The sequence below is a fragment of the Desmodus rotundus genome, chromosome 3, assembly GCF_022682495.2.
Source record: "Desmodus rotundus isolate HL8 chromosome 3, HLdesRot8A.1, whole genome shotgun sequence".
NCBI classification, from domain to species: domain Eukaryota; kingdom Metazoa; phylum Chordata; class Mammalia; order Chiroptera; family Phyllostomidae; genus Desmodus; species Desmodus rotundus.
This window is the reverse complement of record NC_071389.1, coordinates 108,949,131-108,965,401: the sequence shown is the minus strand read 5'-3', so window position 1 is coordinate 108,965,401 and position 16,271 is coordinate 108,949,131. Positions and strand designations below refer to the sequence as shown.

Genomic DNA, 16,271 nt, shown 5'->3' with positions numbered 1-16,271 from the left:
TATATAATCATCACATTGTACACTTTATTATTTTTTAAATGTATTTATTGATTATGCTATTACAGTTGTCCCATTCCCCCCCCCACTCCATCCTGCCCACCCCCCTCCCTCCTACATTCCCCCCCTATAGTTCATGTCCATGGGTCATACTTATAAGTTCTTTGGCTTCTACATTTCCTACACTATTTTTACCCTCCCCCTGTCTATTTTCCACCTATCATCTATGCTACTTATTCTCTGTACCTTTACCCCCCTCTCCCCCTCCCACTTCCTTATTGACAACCCTCATGTTCTAGTTGTTTGCCTAGTTTGCTCTCATTTTTGTTTTATGTGTGGTTGTTAATAACTGTGAGTTTGCTGTCATTTTTACTGTTCCTATTTTTGATCTTCTTTTTCTTAGGTAACTCCCTTTAACATTTCATATAATAAGGGCTTGGTGATGATGAGCTTCTTTAACTTGACCTTATCTGAGAAGCACTTTATCTTCCCTTCCATTCTAAATGATAGCTTTGCTGGATACAGTAATCTTGGATGTAGGTCCTTGCGTTTAATCTTGGGTAATGTAATTATGATGTGCCTTGTTGTGTTCCTCCTTGGGTTCAGCTTCTTTGGGACTCTCTGAGCTTCCTGGACTTCCCGGGAGTCTATTTCCTTTGCCAGATCGGGGAAGTTCTCCATTATTTGTTCAAATAAGTTTTCAATTTTTTGTTCTTCCTCTTCTCCTTCTGGCACCCCTATAATTCGGATGCTGGAACGTTTCAAGATGTCCTGGAGGTTCCTAAGCCTCTCCTCATTTTTTTGAATTGTTGTTTCTTCATTCTTTTCTGGTTAGATGTTTCTTTCTTCTTTCTGGTCCACACCATTGGTTTGAGTCCCAGTTTCCTTCTCATCACTATTGGTTCCCTGTACATTTTCCTTTGTTTCTCTTAGCATAGGCTTCATTTTTTCATCTGTTTTTCGAACAGATTCAACCAAGTCTGTGAGCATCTTGATAACCAGTGTTTTGAACTGTGCATCCGATAGGTTGGCTATCTCTTCCTCGCTTAGTTGTATTTTTTCTGGAGCTTTGAAGTGTTCTGTCATTTGGGCCATTTTTTGTTTGTTTGTTTGTTTGTTTGTCTTGGCTTGTCTGTTACTTTAAGGGGCGGAGCCTTAGGTGTTCACCGGGGCGGGGTAATGCTGGTCGCTATGCTGTGATGCTGTACATGGGGGAGGGGCCAAGTGGGAGCAATGGCGCCCACCTCACTGTCCTCCGGATTTCAATCTTTCACTCTGCTACCCACAATCAAACTGAGCCACTCTGGTGCTGGTTTCCGAGTAAGTGGGCCTGTGCACACTCTAGGCCCCTGTGGGTCTCTCCAACAACCTCTCCTGTGAGGCTGGGAGTCTCTCCTGCTGCCGCCCCAACCCCCAGGGGCGCTTTCAATCAGAGGTTTGAGGCTTTATTTCCCCAAGCTGGAGCCCTGGGTTGCGCGGTCTGCTTCGCTGCCTGCTGTTCCTCCGGTTTATCTGTGGGCGAATGTGGTGCCGCAGGGTGCTACCCTTCACTCTGCCTGCCCTGCTCTCCGCCACTCTGAGTCCGGCCCTCTGGGTTTATCTGTGCAAATGTGGGGCCGCAGGGTCTGCTAGTGCTCGGACTGCCTGCGCCATTTGTCCCACACTCCGCCAGTCTCAGTCCCGCCACAGCCATGCGAGTCCTCTCCACCCCAGTGCCCGTCTCTGCCCCTCCTACCGGTCTGGATGAATGTTTATTTTCTATTTCCTTGGTGTTGGTCCCCCTTGCTGTTCGATTTTCTGTCAGTTCTGGTTGTGCGAGGAGGCGCAGTGTGTCTACCTACGCTGCCATCTTGGTTCCACATTGTACACTTTAAATACATACAGTTTTATTTGTCAATCAATTATACCTCAATAAAGCTGGGGAAAAAATCATAGGACTGTAGAACACTGTCTCTCTCCCACACCGTCCCAACACATCACTATAGGCCACCATACCCCAGGTCCTTTTACCAGTGTCATGATTGGCTTTTAATTAAAAATATAAAAGGCATATTAAAGGCAACAAAAACCCAACACAGTTTGAAGAGACATAATAAGCATCAGAACCAGACTGATATGTGGCAGGGATGTTGGAATTATCAGACCACGAATTTAAAGTAAATATGATTAATATGCTAAGAACTCTATTGAAAAGTAAACAGCATTCAAGAACATGGATGATATGAGCAGAGACATGGAAATTTGAAAAAGAATAAAAAAATAGCCCAACCTGGTGAGGCTCAGTGGATCGAGTGCAGGCCTGTGAACCAAATGGTTGCCGGTTTGATCCCAGTCAGGCCCCATGCCTGGGTTGCAGGCCAGGCCCCACTAGGAGGTATATGAGAGGCAACTACACATTGATGTTTCTCTCTTTCTCTTTCTCCCTTTCTTCTCCCCCCTCTCTAAAAATAAATAAAATATTTTTTTAAAAATACATTGGAAGAAAGAATGAATGTGAAAAACATGAGTGAAGAAATAGGGAATTTAAACAGAGAACTGGAAACTATTCAGAAAAAAATACTAAGACTGAAAAAATACAATATCAAATAATTCACTTAATGGCCTAATAGCAGACTGGACATTAGCAGGAGGGATTAATGAGCTTGGAGACAAGTCAATAAGAGTTATCCAAACTGATTCATAAGAGAAAATGAATAAGAAAAAAAAACAGCATCTAAATATGAGACAATATCAAATGATCTAACACATTTGTAATTGGAGTTCCAGAAGAAGAGGGGAGAAGGAGAATAGGGCAGACAAAATATGGATGAGAATTTTTGAATACTGCTGAGAGATATAAACCAACAGATCCAAGAATTTCAGCAAATTTCAGGGAGTGTAAATTAAAGAAAACCACATCTAGTCACATAATAATAATATTGCTAAAAGAACAAAGATAAACGGAAAATCTTAAAAGAAGCAAGAGGGAATATGGGGAGAACAATGTTAAGAATGACACCTGACTTTATCATCAGAAACACTGGAAACCAGAAAACAGTGAATAAAGTGACAACAGAAAAAATCATCATTCTATAATTCTATAACCAATGAAAATGTTCTTCAAAAATGAAAGTGAACTAAAGACCTTTTATTCAAGCAAAATCTGATGGAATTAGCCTTTGGTAGACCTACACCCCCCCCAAAAAACCCCAAAACACTAAAAAAGAAATTCTTCAGGCTGATGATAACTTGGATCCACAAGAAGGAATAAAGATCACCAGAATGATGATTAAAGATTATATGTTCATATCTATTTGTTTAAAAGATTATTGATTATTTACTATGTGAAATTAAAATATACATATTAAGAGCTATAAGGGTAGAGGGAGTAAATGGAATTTGCACTGTTTTACATTGTTTATGAAATGCTATAAAATTTGGAAGTACAATTTGATGAATTAGGGATGCATATTTTAATTTCCAGTAACCTCTAGGATAACACATAGAGGAAATAAAATGGAATCCTAAAATAATTATTTGATTATCCCAGAAAAAGGCAAGAAAAGAATAAGGAACAGAAAGGCCCAATGGAAAACTAATACCCAGATGATAGAATTAAACCCAGCCATATCAATAATTGCATTAAATGGAAACATTCTACTTAAAAGCTAACATGTACTTTTAAGTATGAAAACAAGATTTAAAGAAAATACTGGAAAAATATACCATGTAAACACAAAGCGTAAAAAACTTATGTGGCTACATGAATATCAAATAGAGTATAAAACAGAGGTAAAGAAGGGCATTTCATGGTGATGAGAGAGTGTGTTAAAACACCCAGTCTTAAATGTATATATACCTAATAAGTGAGCTCCAAAGTACATAAAATTAAAAATATGGAGAATAGACAAACCCAAAATCATAATTGGAGATTTTAACAAAATTCTCTCAGTAATTGATGGGACAAATAGACAAAAAATCTGTAAGGATATAGAAAGTTTGAGCCACGCTACCAACCAATGTGACTTAATTGATCTCTATAGAATACTAAACCGCCCTACTGTAGAATACACATTTTCTTAATGTTAACATGGAATGTTCACCATGGTGGAACATACACTTGGCCAGTTAGTGATTTGTTTGAGAGGATTGGTGTCATAAAGAGTATGATGAGGATGAGATAATTACATTTTAGGTAATTCTCACATACTAGAAAATGAAGGAACATCTTTTAAAATGCAGTGTTTTCGGACTATAAGGCACACCCCCCCCTTAATTTGGGAAGAAAATGGGGGGGGGCACATCTTATAGTCTGAATGTAGTGTACCTGGCTCCTTCGGGGGGTGGGCAGCAGTGGAGTGGGTTTTTTTTTCCCTATTTTCCTCCTCAAACACCTAGGTGCGTCTTATGGTCTGGGGTGTCTTATAGTCCGAAAAAATATGGTACTCCTTGGATCAAAGAAAAAATAAAAAAGGAAATTGAAAACTATTTCTGACTGTGTGGTAATGAACACACAAAATACCAGTGTGTGGGATTTGGTTACAGAAGTGCTTGGAGGGAAATTTGTAGGTTTAAATGCTTATGTTAAGAGAAGAAGAAAGGTTTAAGATCAAGCACATTCCTCAGTGAAGCCCTCACTGTTGCTCAGAAATCCTGCTGTAATTCCTGAACTAATTGGTTTTCCTGCCCCTTTTATATCTTCTCTTTCCACCTCAAACTTCCCCACAGAGCTGACGACCTTGCTTTTTTCATTTCACTGGGAAAATAAAAGTAGTCAGAGGAAAACAAAACATCTCCTTTCTGCCAAATCTGATATGCCTCTGTACTGTCTGTCCTCCTTGTCCCCCATGAAAATGGTGTCTGTTCATGTTTCGCTCTGAAACACGGAACACCTCTCCCTCATGCTTATTCACCGCTTGCATCATCTGTTCCCCGTGTACATCATTCCTACCAAATACGAGTATGTTGAAATTTTCCAACCAAATAAACCTGAGATCATTCTTTATCTATGGACTCATTTCTTGCTCCCCTTCACAGCAAGATTCCTAAAAGAACCATTCATATCGCCACTGCCCTTACTTCCCTCATCGTCTCTTGACCCCATTAAAGATTTGTCCCATTCACTCTTGAAACTGCTTGTCATTGTTACAGTGACCTCCGTGTCGCCAAATGTGCTCAGCCTCTCTCTTACTTGATCCATTGGCAGCATTTCTGAAGAAACTTTGTTTACCTGGCTTCTGTGCCAGCACACTTGATGTTTCTCCTACTTCACAAGCTTTTTTTTAATTAGTCTCTTTTGATGATCTTCCCAACCTCTGAGTGCTAGAGTGCTGTAGGGCTGGGACACTGACACACTTTGCTGCCTGTTCCCATTCATTACGCAATCTCATCTGGTCCTATGGCCTGAAATACCATCTTTTTGCTGAGACTTCCAAATTTGTGTCCTCAGTACAGGCCTCTCCCCTAGATTTCAAACTTGTATGTGCTGAATTTACTAGGATTCCTAATATGTATCTCAACTCAGCATGTCTAAAACTGAATTAATTACATTTTCCTCTATCTCTCCCTTGTTAGCAAATGGGAACTCTGCTCTTCAGTTGCTTTTGTCTCTTTCTATAACATCGAACATCTTCAAAATATGTAACAAATCTGTGTACCCGTTAGCACCTCTCCTGCTCTATTCTAGTCCAAGTCACCATAGTCTCCAACTGTTCTATAGTAGCTAACATTTTGACTTCCTTGCTTTGTTCTAGTCACCCACCCCTAAAGGGAAGGATCTTTATTTCTCTGTCTGCGGCTACCACTTTCCCTCCACTCACTGGGCTCCAGCCATATTGACCTCCTTGATGCTGCTCTCACATACCAAGTGTGTTTCTGCCTTCTGCCTGGAAGGTTCCCCGGTTATCCATATAGTGCCCTTATCACCTTTGGTGGCCTTCAGTGACCATCTAAATACCACCTACTTCCTACCCCTCTATTTCCTTACCATCTTATTCTCCTCATACCACTTCTCATCATGTGCCATTGTCTTGTGTGTGTATGATACAAGCTTTGTGGCTGTGTTCACTGCTGTATATTTTTAAGCGCCTGGTACACAGTACTTAATAAATATTTGCTGAATAAAGTGACAGCAAATAATCATCAGCATCTTTTATCTTATAAAATGCTTAGAAAGAATATTGTAAAGAGTATACAAAAATATTCACTGTAGTTAACTATGGGTGACACTTTTTACTTTTATTTTCCTGAGTTTTCCAAATTTTCTACCATTAGCTTGTATTATTACCTTTGTACTCACCAAGACATTTCAAAAAGTCAGGGTATATACTGTTCTTTGACTTTTCACAGACTTATAAACACAACAGAGACAAAATAAATCAAAATGTTAGCAGTTGATGTTTTAAGTTGGACTTTGGGCCATTTTTCCTATTTACTTCTCCATGTTTTCTATATTTCTTATAATAAGGATTGCTTCCACAGTAGGAAAAAAGCTTTAAAAAATCAAGGCTCACTAATTATAACATATAAATCAGTCATGATTGGACTTTATTATGAATACTATAAATAAGTCTGTTTTTAAAATGTTTTATTTTGAAATGATATCCGTCTTACAAAACTCAAAAATAGTTCAAAGGATTCTCATGAACTTTCACCCATATATTATCTTACCACATTTTTCTTTTTCTCAGAGATGCCTCTCTTTTTCTGCAGTCCTCCTTTCTCCTCCCTCTCCCCAACATGTGTGTGTATATGTATACATACATACGTGTTCATAAATATATCTCCTTAAATCTGGAATAGCTCTCAGTCTTTCTTTGACTTTTGTGACTTGACATTTTTGCAGGGAACCAACCATTTATTTTGTGGCGTGGCCCTTGGTCTGTATCTTCTGACGTTTCCTCACGATTAGGTATAGTTTATTGGCAGGACTATCGCAGAGTGATGGCACGTCATTGTCAGTGCATTTTATCAGGAAGCCCAGATTGTCTGCTTGTCCCATAAGTGTCCACGTTAACCTTGATCCATGATTAACGATTTGTGCGTAGGATTTTCTAATGTAAAGTCCCTCCCGCCCCTACATAATTAATAAGTATCTTATGGGGAGACACGTTAAGATTGTAATCTCCTGTCACCATCCCACTTTTCCCCACTAGTCTGAGCATCCATTGATGATTTTTACCCAAAACACTTACTGTAACAATACAAAATGGTGATTTTTTGTTATTCCATAATTTCTTCCATGTTTATTAGTTGGAATTCTGCCATAAGTGCTTTCACTTCTTTCCCTATTTATTCATTCATTTATTCGCATCATGGATTCTTATTTTATGGTCTGGTTATAATCTGTTGTCTTTATTATTTATTTTGATGTTCTCATTTTCTCGGATTTGGTCAGCCATAGCTCTTTCAGGGTGGCTCCTGTGTCCTTTTGACACGTCCCCACCACTCTCTGACTACTTCTTTACTTTTTGAAGGAAAGCACAGCAAGATATTCTAAGCTCATCTTGTACTTTTTCACCCTCAGCCCTAGAACCAGTCATTTTTCCAAGACACCTGCTTCCTTATAGTGGAGAATGAAAAGGCAAAATCTTGACACACCCAAGATTTAGGTGATAGATGTGTGTATTAAAATTTTTGAAGGACCTTGTTGTGAATGGTTTCTTGTTCCACAGAAAGGATTCATAACAGACATACTGGTTTCTATTGAATCTTTGCTGTTAAATACAATGGAAATCCCATGCATAATTTTTTTTATACTTTGGTACAATAGAGGCATACTTCTCAACCTGCCATACTTGTATACAAGGTCAAAATGGGCCTGATAAATCCATAAGAGGATTCTTTGTCAATAAGGAATGAATGAATTGTACTTACCTTAATGTGGCCTTCAATTCAACTCAGAATTATTTTAGTTTAGCTATTAATGGACGTGCCATTGAAAGAGTAATTAAAATCAAGCTATTTAAATAAGTTGCTGTTTGTAAAAATGAATACTGTAATTACACTTTATTCTTTTAAAAAAATATTTTATTTATTTATTTTCAGAGAGGAGAAGAAAGGGAGGAAGAGAGGGAGAGAAACATCAATGTGTGGTTTCCTCTGGTGCGCTCCACACTGGGGACCTGGCCCACAGGCCATGTGCCCTGACTGGGAATTGAACTGGCGACCCTATGGTTCGCAGGCCAGCACTCAATGCATTGAGCTACACCAGCCAGGGTGTAACACTTTATTATTGTTCATCAGTAAATATAGTTCCTTCAGTATTCTCTTCTTTACTCATTTGTAGCTTTCATCAGCTGGCAAAAGGTTAAATATGGAAGTTTTTAATTTCTGTTGTTTTTTTCAGTAACTCAAGAACTCCCAATAGGAGTATAGTATCAATTATGTATATATTTTTTCAAATAGGGTTAAGCACTGAAGGTAAAGAGCACTTATTATGTATCCTTTTCAACTTAGGTATATATAGTGTCTCACAGAGTGTGGTTCTTAACCATAGTTGCCCTGCTTTGAGAATGTTGATGTAACTTTTGCAAGAGACTGTTGTAGACTCCCATATTCTTGGTGACATATGTTGTCCCTGTTAATTAGATTTCTACTTTCCCATAGCTGAAGGGAAAGGAATCAGATTTTTTTGGAGTTGCACTGGAATAATTTTTTTTAAAACTATGAGTGGTCAACTAGAAAAACAAAAATTAGTTGGTTACATTTTGACTATGTCTGACATTCAAAATAAACTACTGAAAGACTTGGATGTAAAGCATTCGGAACACGGTGTTTGTTTCCAGATCACCCGGTTGAATGGGTGGGCATTTCCCAGTGGGTTTATAAGATAGTACTTCTGAAATATGTTATAAGGTGTTTCCAGGCCCAGTCAGTTTGAAAACATGGTATGCTAATGGCTTCTTTTGCGAATTCCTAATACACATGAGCTGTAGAGAGAGGTAGTAGTCACAGATGACTTCATTTCTTCCTTGGGCTTCATTTTGGATGGTTGTTGCCTTTCAACATGGGAATGCAGGTTGGAGTTAATGTGAAAATTAATTTGTATTAGAACTTGTACAGGATGGGACATGGACAACAACACAGGAGAGTAGATACGCGGGTCTAGCACTCAGAATAAGTTTATAGAGCAGCATACAAACATTAATTCTGGATAGCACATCTAGCTATAGTGTTTAAAAACATAATTTGGGTGAAGACTATTTCTTCACCTTTTTGGAACCATTTTGTATATTGTGGGAGTGAGAAGTGTCAGCGGAATTTAAAGTGACTCCAGAGGGCCATACTGTAGATACGTGACTTTAGGAGGAACGGTTTACTATGCAGCTGGGTGGCTGGTGTTTTTATTGATTTCTTTATTGCTCTCATATTTTAATAGAAAGTTCCTCTCGTTAAGACAGTTACACTGTTACAGTTTACAAAATCATACTGGTTTAAATTCAAAAGAAATATTTACTGTCTGTAAGTAACCATTTAAACAGAAAAATATTTGCATCCATTTTATTAAGTAAATAGGAAATTACCAAGTGTCTTGTGGTCTGAAATAATTCATGGAAGTTGCTAATTTCTAGTTAAGGAAGTTTAGGAAAATATATGATAAGAGGAGGGAATTAGAAGTTTGAAACCAGGTTTTGTTTCATCTATTTTTCCCACTTACTAGTCATGAAATTTGAACAGACCATGTTTCTGAAGCTGAGTTTAGTCGTCTGGAAAATGGAAACTTGTACAGTAGCTCCCTGTTTAACTCATGAGCTCATTCATTCGTTGAACAGGTGTGTGCGAGGAGGCAGTATTCTAGGGCTGGGCTACAACACTGAACACACAGACGTGGTTCTCACTGTCATTGAGTGTGCGGTCTTGTGGATCACAGCAGGGAGTCCAGAAAGGGGATATGAGAGCGCTACATAAAGCACTAGGAAAACGTAATGGTCATTCTTACTCCAAGTAAGTTTTCTTACTTGAAGGTTCAGCTTCTCTTCTCATTTGAGTGATAAATTGATAGAATATGTAAATAAAGAGAAATGTTAGGTCCTAACAAAGACCTTACACCTTTCACAAGAATTAACTCCAAATGGATCACAGACTTAAATATAAAACTCTAGAACTAGACGAGAACATACGAGAAAGTCTAGATGACGTATGGTTATGATTTTTTAGATAAAACACCAAAAGCCTGACAAATGAAATAAATAATTGAGAAGTTAGATTTCATTAAAACTAAAATCTTCTGCTCTGCAAAAGATACCATCAAGAGAATAAGAACACAGGTCCACAGAATGGGAAAAAATATTTTCAAAAGACAATATGATTAAGGACTGGTAACCAAATTATACAAGGAACTCTTAAAAGTTAACAATAAGAAAACTAACGGGGGAAATTTTTAAAATGGGGAAACGACCTAAACAGACACCCACAACAAGATACACTGGTGGCAACTAAGCATATGAAAAGATGGTCCACGTCACGCGTCATGAAGGAAATGCAGATTAAGGAGAGAGAGCACTGCACGTCTGTTGGAGGGGCCAAATCCAGAACACTCCCACCACCAAATGCAGGCGAGGGTGTGGGACGACAGGAACTCGCACTCACTGCTGGTGCAAAATGGCACAGCCACTTTCGAAGACAGTTTGGCCCTCTATAAATCTGCACATACTCTTACCATACCAATAGCAATCATGATACTTGTTATTTACCCAAATGGGTTGAAAATTTGTGTTCACACACAAGTCTGCCCCCAAATCTTTATTCATAATTATGAAACACTGGAACTAACCAAGATGTCCATTAATAGCTATAAATGGATAAATGCACTGTAATACATTTAGACAGTGGGATGTTATTCAGTGATAAAAGGAAATGAACTTTCAAGCCATGAAAAAAACATGGAAGAACCTTAAATGCATAATGTTAAGTGATACAAGCCAGCGTAAAAAGGCTACATATTGTATGATTCCGACTCTATGACATTTGAAAGAAGAGAAAACTATGGAGACAGTAAAAAGTTGAGTGGTTGCCAGAGGTTGCATTGAGGATGGACAGGTGGAGCACAGAGGACTTTTAGGTCAGTGAAACTGTTCTGTATGATACTATAAAAGTAGGTACACACAATTACACACATGTCAAAATCCACGGAATGTGTGACACCCAGAGTGAACCCTAATGTAAACTGGACTTTGGGTGATGATGATGTGTCCTTGTGGGTTCGTCAGTGATAACAAATGTACTGCTTCGGTGGTGCTGCTGCGTGTTGATAGCGGGGGAGGCTGTGCATGTGTGGGAGCAGGGATATAGAGAAACTCGGTACTTTCTGCTCCCTTTTGCTGTGCACCTAAAACTTCTTAAAGAGAAAGTTTATCTTAAAAAATGGTATCCTTGTCAGAGGAGATAGGATGCAGATGTGCCTGGTACATTCAGAGCACACAGTTACTAAGTGATTGTCAAATGAATAAAGGAATGGTGTTAGGATTTGGAAATTCAACATAGATGTGATTCCTATCTTATTAGATTTTCAGAAATGTATTAATTACACTTTAAGAAAAGTAGCCATGTCCAGCACTCACAGGAATGTAGAGGTGATCCATACAGAAAAATTAAACTCAAAATTCAAAATACTGATTTTTAGAGAGTTCCAGAGGCAGCACTATATACCTGGATTTCAAAATGTGAATTACAACAATTTAATGCCATTGGAAAGTGTTAGGCATGATGTAAGATATCTATAATGTTTCTAACTGTGAATAAGATAAAATCCTTAATTTAGAAACCAACATGATTTATTGAATTATCCTTGGAAATAAAAGGAAAGTTTAGGTCCTGAGATTCTCTTTATATATAAAGCATACAAAATGAGTAATTTTTTTCAAAGAAGTTTAATTTAATGGAAACAACTTGCATGATAGCTCATGTAGCAATTAAATAAAAATTCTATACTATCTGGGGTATTTTAAAATTCTACAACTTTGGGTAGATTTCAAGTATGTGTGAACAACTCTAATAAATTTTCAAAACTTTTAAAGGCCCTTGACTGTGACACTCTATTTTTATAATCATTTGCACAAAATCCCATGTGTTGACAGTAATCAGCGTTGGTGAGAATGTGTGAAGGCCGCCTCAGCAGTTCTTAACAGATGGCTTCCTCCATTCATTTTCTCCTATAGGCAAACATGCTGAAGACATATTTGGTGAGTTGTTTAATGAGGCTAACAACTTTTACATCAGAGCAAATTCTCTTCAAGACAGAATTGATCGCCTCGCTGTCAAAGTCACCCAACTGGATTCAACAGTGGAAGAGGGTAGGTAATTGTGTGAATGCATGAGCCAGAAGTGATCTTGACAAGAGAGTAGTAATTGATTGCAGGGCAATTACTGCCTTTTTCCCTGGGGTAATATGCTGATTTTTCATCTTGTCTTTTGCTAGAACAACAGTGAGGTTAATTCGTGATTAAAAGATATCTTGTTTAGTTCGTTTGTCATACTCTCTTTATAAAAAAGTACATATTTGTTTTAGAGGATTCTTTGAATGCAGTCAGTATTAGAAATCCTAATTTAGGTTATTGGTGGTTATTTTAAAGATATTTCTTACCTAAAAATTACAGAATCAATCCAAAGGTATGGTCCAACTAAGAGGGAAGGTTATATATACAGAGTGTGACAGAATGAAGGCTTATCCCCCATATTCTTGTTAGGGTTGATGCCTGTAAATAATCTCTGTGATTTAACATCTCAGAAATAGCATTGATTGAAACCCCTTAGGCTTCTGGGTGTTAAAATAGTGTTAATATAGGCAAACTCTGTGTAGTTAACTCTAATCATTTTGATGATACACCCTGAAATGGTGGCAGTCTCAACGAAATTAAAACCCAATTCCTTTTTTAAAATTTCATTTTCTGTATCTTTTGAATGAAGGAATGAGATTAGACTGGAAAAAAATCTGTAAAAAAAGTATAAGAAATGCCGTTTCATGTTAACTTTGAGAAAAATATTTGGATTAAAAACTACTTTTACTTTTATGTAATGGAAGTTACAGTTTCTCTTATTTCATTAAAATGACCCTAGCATCTGATTTTTCTACTAGGCCTATAATAGTTGTGTTAGTGAAAAGTGAAGATTTTATTTTTTTTAATGTGGTTACTTATGGACTTCATCCCTCATTTAACATTTTTTTCAAAGGTCAGAATTAAATCAATGAATGAGAAATTTAACAAAAATTAAGAACATGGAAAGTTTAATATTAAACATTCTTACTGATTTTTTCAACAATAATGGGGGAGCTAGAAGCATGCTCTTTTTAGTCTGATTTTTAAAATTTACCTTTTTATTTTTAAAAACAAATGTTAACAGCTACTTGGCTTATGAATTTTAACATCTTAAGTAAATCATTCGCTTTTCAAATTAGTATCAAAATGATTTTTAAATATTTATGTTCTTTCAGTATTTTCCCCCCTTGGAATTGAAATGCTTGTGATAAACCTTATGCTGGAAAAGGTTAACCTGTAGGTTAAATTTCATGAGATTTTACTGTATCTCCTGAGTCTCAGTTCCATTGGTCAAGTGGGTTAATGGACCAGTTTGCTCACCTCAGAAAGCTTGTGTCAAATTCAGATGACTCAATACATGAGATGTAACATTTGTATAAACACAAGAAATAATTATAATTAGTCCTGATTTTCTCACTCTTTAGTATAGTTTTGTATCATGCTACTTAATTTTAGGACTATATGTTGAAAAACTGGGTTGTGTCTCCTGAATGATAGTGTCAGAAAAACTTAATGCCTTTTTTAACAATTTTTTTTGGCAGAAATCTTTCCTACACATATTACAATTAAACTAGTATTAACTGTTCACATGTCATCTCTACCCCCGAGGATGCCCAGATCTGTGTATTTACATAATGTTACATTCATAACTATTATTTCTGTGTTTTTAAATAAATACTATTTAAATAAATAATGATGCTCTAATACTAGGTTTAATGAAATAATTAGATTGCTACAAAAGAAGAAAGGCATGACTTCATGGAAGGAGTGCACAGGCTACTTCAGCATGTTTTTAAATAAAAAATAACATATTATTTGGTTTTTCTAGATGTTTATGATTGTAACTTAAAGTATATTTGTTTCTAAACAGTTAAAATATTTTCATATTACTCAACTTGGGGGACTTTTCTCTAAATAGTGTCACTACAGGATATCAACATGAAAAAAGCCTTCAAAAGTTCCACAGTCCAAGACCAGCAAGTGGTTTCAAAGAACAGCATTCCTAACCCTGTTGCGGACATCTACAACCAGAGTGATAAACCACCTCCTCTGAACATTCTGACACCCTACAGGTAAGGCTGCGTGTGTTCCCAGGGCCTTTCCAGCACAGATAAGGTGGAAGAGGGTGACAGTGCTGTGAAAGTATCTTTCAAACTTCGAAAATAAGAATTGCAGTATTGTAGACAGAAATTAGTCATTGGTGCAGAGTTGTTAAAGTTTTAGTACTTCAAAATATAGATAAACTTAACAAGAAACATTTGAGTTTTGATTTTAGCTTTTAAATGTAGACATCCTAGGTAGAAGCGAGCATAGTATGTAACGGTATTGTGTACAGTTATGTTGTTCCTCATATTCAAAGTCAATTTTAAAGGTAATGCATAATTCAGTTATAATGCAGCAAAATAACTGTCTCAGCATTTCAGCCCTGCAGAGACATTCGTTATTTAATTCAGAAAAATTATTCTGCAGCATTAGGGGTTTTTAAGAGTGGAAATACGATCAAAACATTAACTTTCTGTTGTTGTAAGATGGTAGGACATATTATCCAGACCAGACTTCCAAGAAAAAGAATGAAAAATAAATTAACATTAAGAAATTAAAAATGCTTTTTTATAACACCTGTGCTACCCTCCACTACATCACTTCTTTCTTCCCATATTTTCTATCACTTTCTTTCCTGTCTCCCTTTGTCCTGTGCTTTCTTATTGCACATCGAGTCCCTCGTCCATCTTTTTACCCTTCCTGTGGAGCACATTCCTTCAGCCTCTGAGGAGCAGACCGTGGTAGGGAGTGGTCCTCACTGCCCCCGGTGTTTGCCCTGTGGGTGATGTTCCTGCCTCTTTCAGAATTACTGCCTTCATGGGCCATTGGTCCTCTTCAGGGGGTGCCAGAGTTTTTCTTGGTCTGAATTCCTGTCCCTCATCATGGTCCAAGAGTCCATGTTTGGACCTACAGCTCTGCTGGTAAAGCTTTTTCTTCTTTTTGACTGTTTGGGTATAAACTCTTTTCTATTCTTATTTCACTAATTTTTGCTTCCTCTATGTGCCTTAAATGACTTAGTGAAATACTGATTCGAAATGTGTTTTGCTTCCTCTTGAAGGTGAACCTATAGGCAGATGCTTTTTAAAGCGTTAATACAATAAGTGTTTACTTAACATCATGATTATTTTGAGATTTACTATTGGTTTATATTACAACTTTGGACTCATGTTGGCTGCATTTTTACTGTTTTTATGATAAATGGGTATCTTACATGAAGACTTGGAATATTCTCTAGACTATAGTAATTGTAGCAGTGCTTAAAAATGAAAGGGCTGCAAGTGGATTTTCTTTGTGGGTTACTTCCACTTTAAAAATATTTCATCATTGATCTTCGTAGTCACAATATTTTGCTTTTTTCTAAATGAATTTTTAGATATTGGGCAAACCTGGTTGCGAAAAAGGGATAGAGTATTACTAATTTTTGTCCTCATGACACTGACACTCCAGAATGGAAGTGAATGCGTGTGTGAGGAAACAGTCCGTCTGTTTCTGTGTGTAGCCCCTTATGGGAATAAACAGAACATTTCCTGAAATAACTGACGGATTTAATGTCACTCTTTATGAGCCATATCTTGATTTTTAAGAGCACTTTTCTATACTTAAATACAAATTTGCAAGAGTACTTTTTACCTAATTACTCTGGAAAAAGTTGCTGATCTTTGTTTTAAGTAAGGAAATCCGAGAAACTTAATGTCTAAGACAGTTAAAATACCCCATGCAGATGTTATAATCTCATGAGTTAAAGGTGAATTGTGTTAACCTGATATGTAGATACCTAACAGCCTTTTTTTTCTGACTTGTAATACCTTGATTTATAGAGATGATAAAAAGGACGGACTGAAGTTCTATACTGATCCTTCCTATTTCTTTGACCTCTGGAAAGAAAAAATGCTACAGGACACAGAAGACAAAAGGAAAGAGAAAAGGCGACAAAAGGTAAATAATTCCAGTACGGGAAACGTGCATATAAATGTGTAAATGGATTCTTGTGTAGAA

General features: G+C 37.1%; 1 protein-coding gene across 5 annotated transcripts in view; it reads left to right on the top strand.

The window, feature by feature from the left end:
- The window catches only part of WASF3 (WASP family member 3), a 152,127-nt gene that overhangs the window by 119,161 nt on the left and 16,695 nt on the right, over positions 1-16,271 (top strand). For all 5 annotated transcript variants that reach the window (XM_053920792.2, XM_053920791.2, XM_053920788.2 and 2 more), the window contains 3 exons: positions 12,135-12,269; positions 14,152-14,305; positions 16,094-16,211. In XM_053920792.2, the coding sequence (XP_053776767.1) occupies positions 12,135-12,269; positions 14,152-14,305; positions 16,094-16,211 (407 nt within the window). The remainder of the gene's footprint in view (positions 1-12,134; positions 12,270-14,151; positions 14,306-16,093; positions 16,212-16,271) is intronic.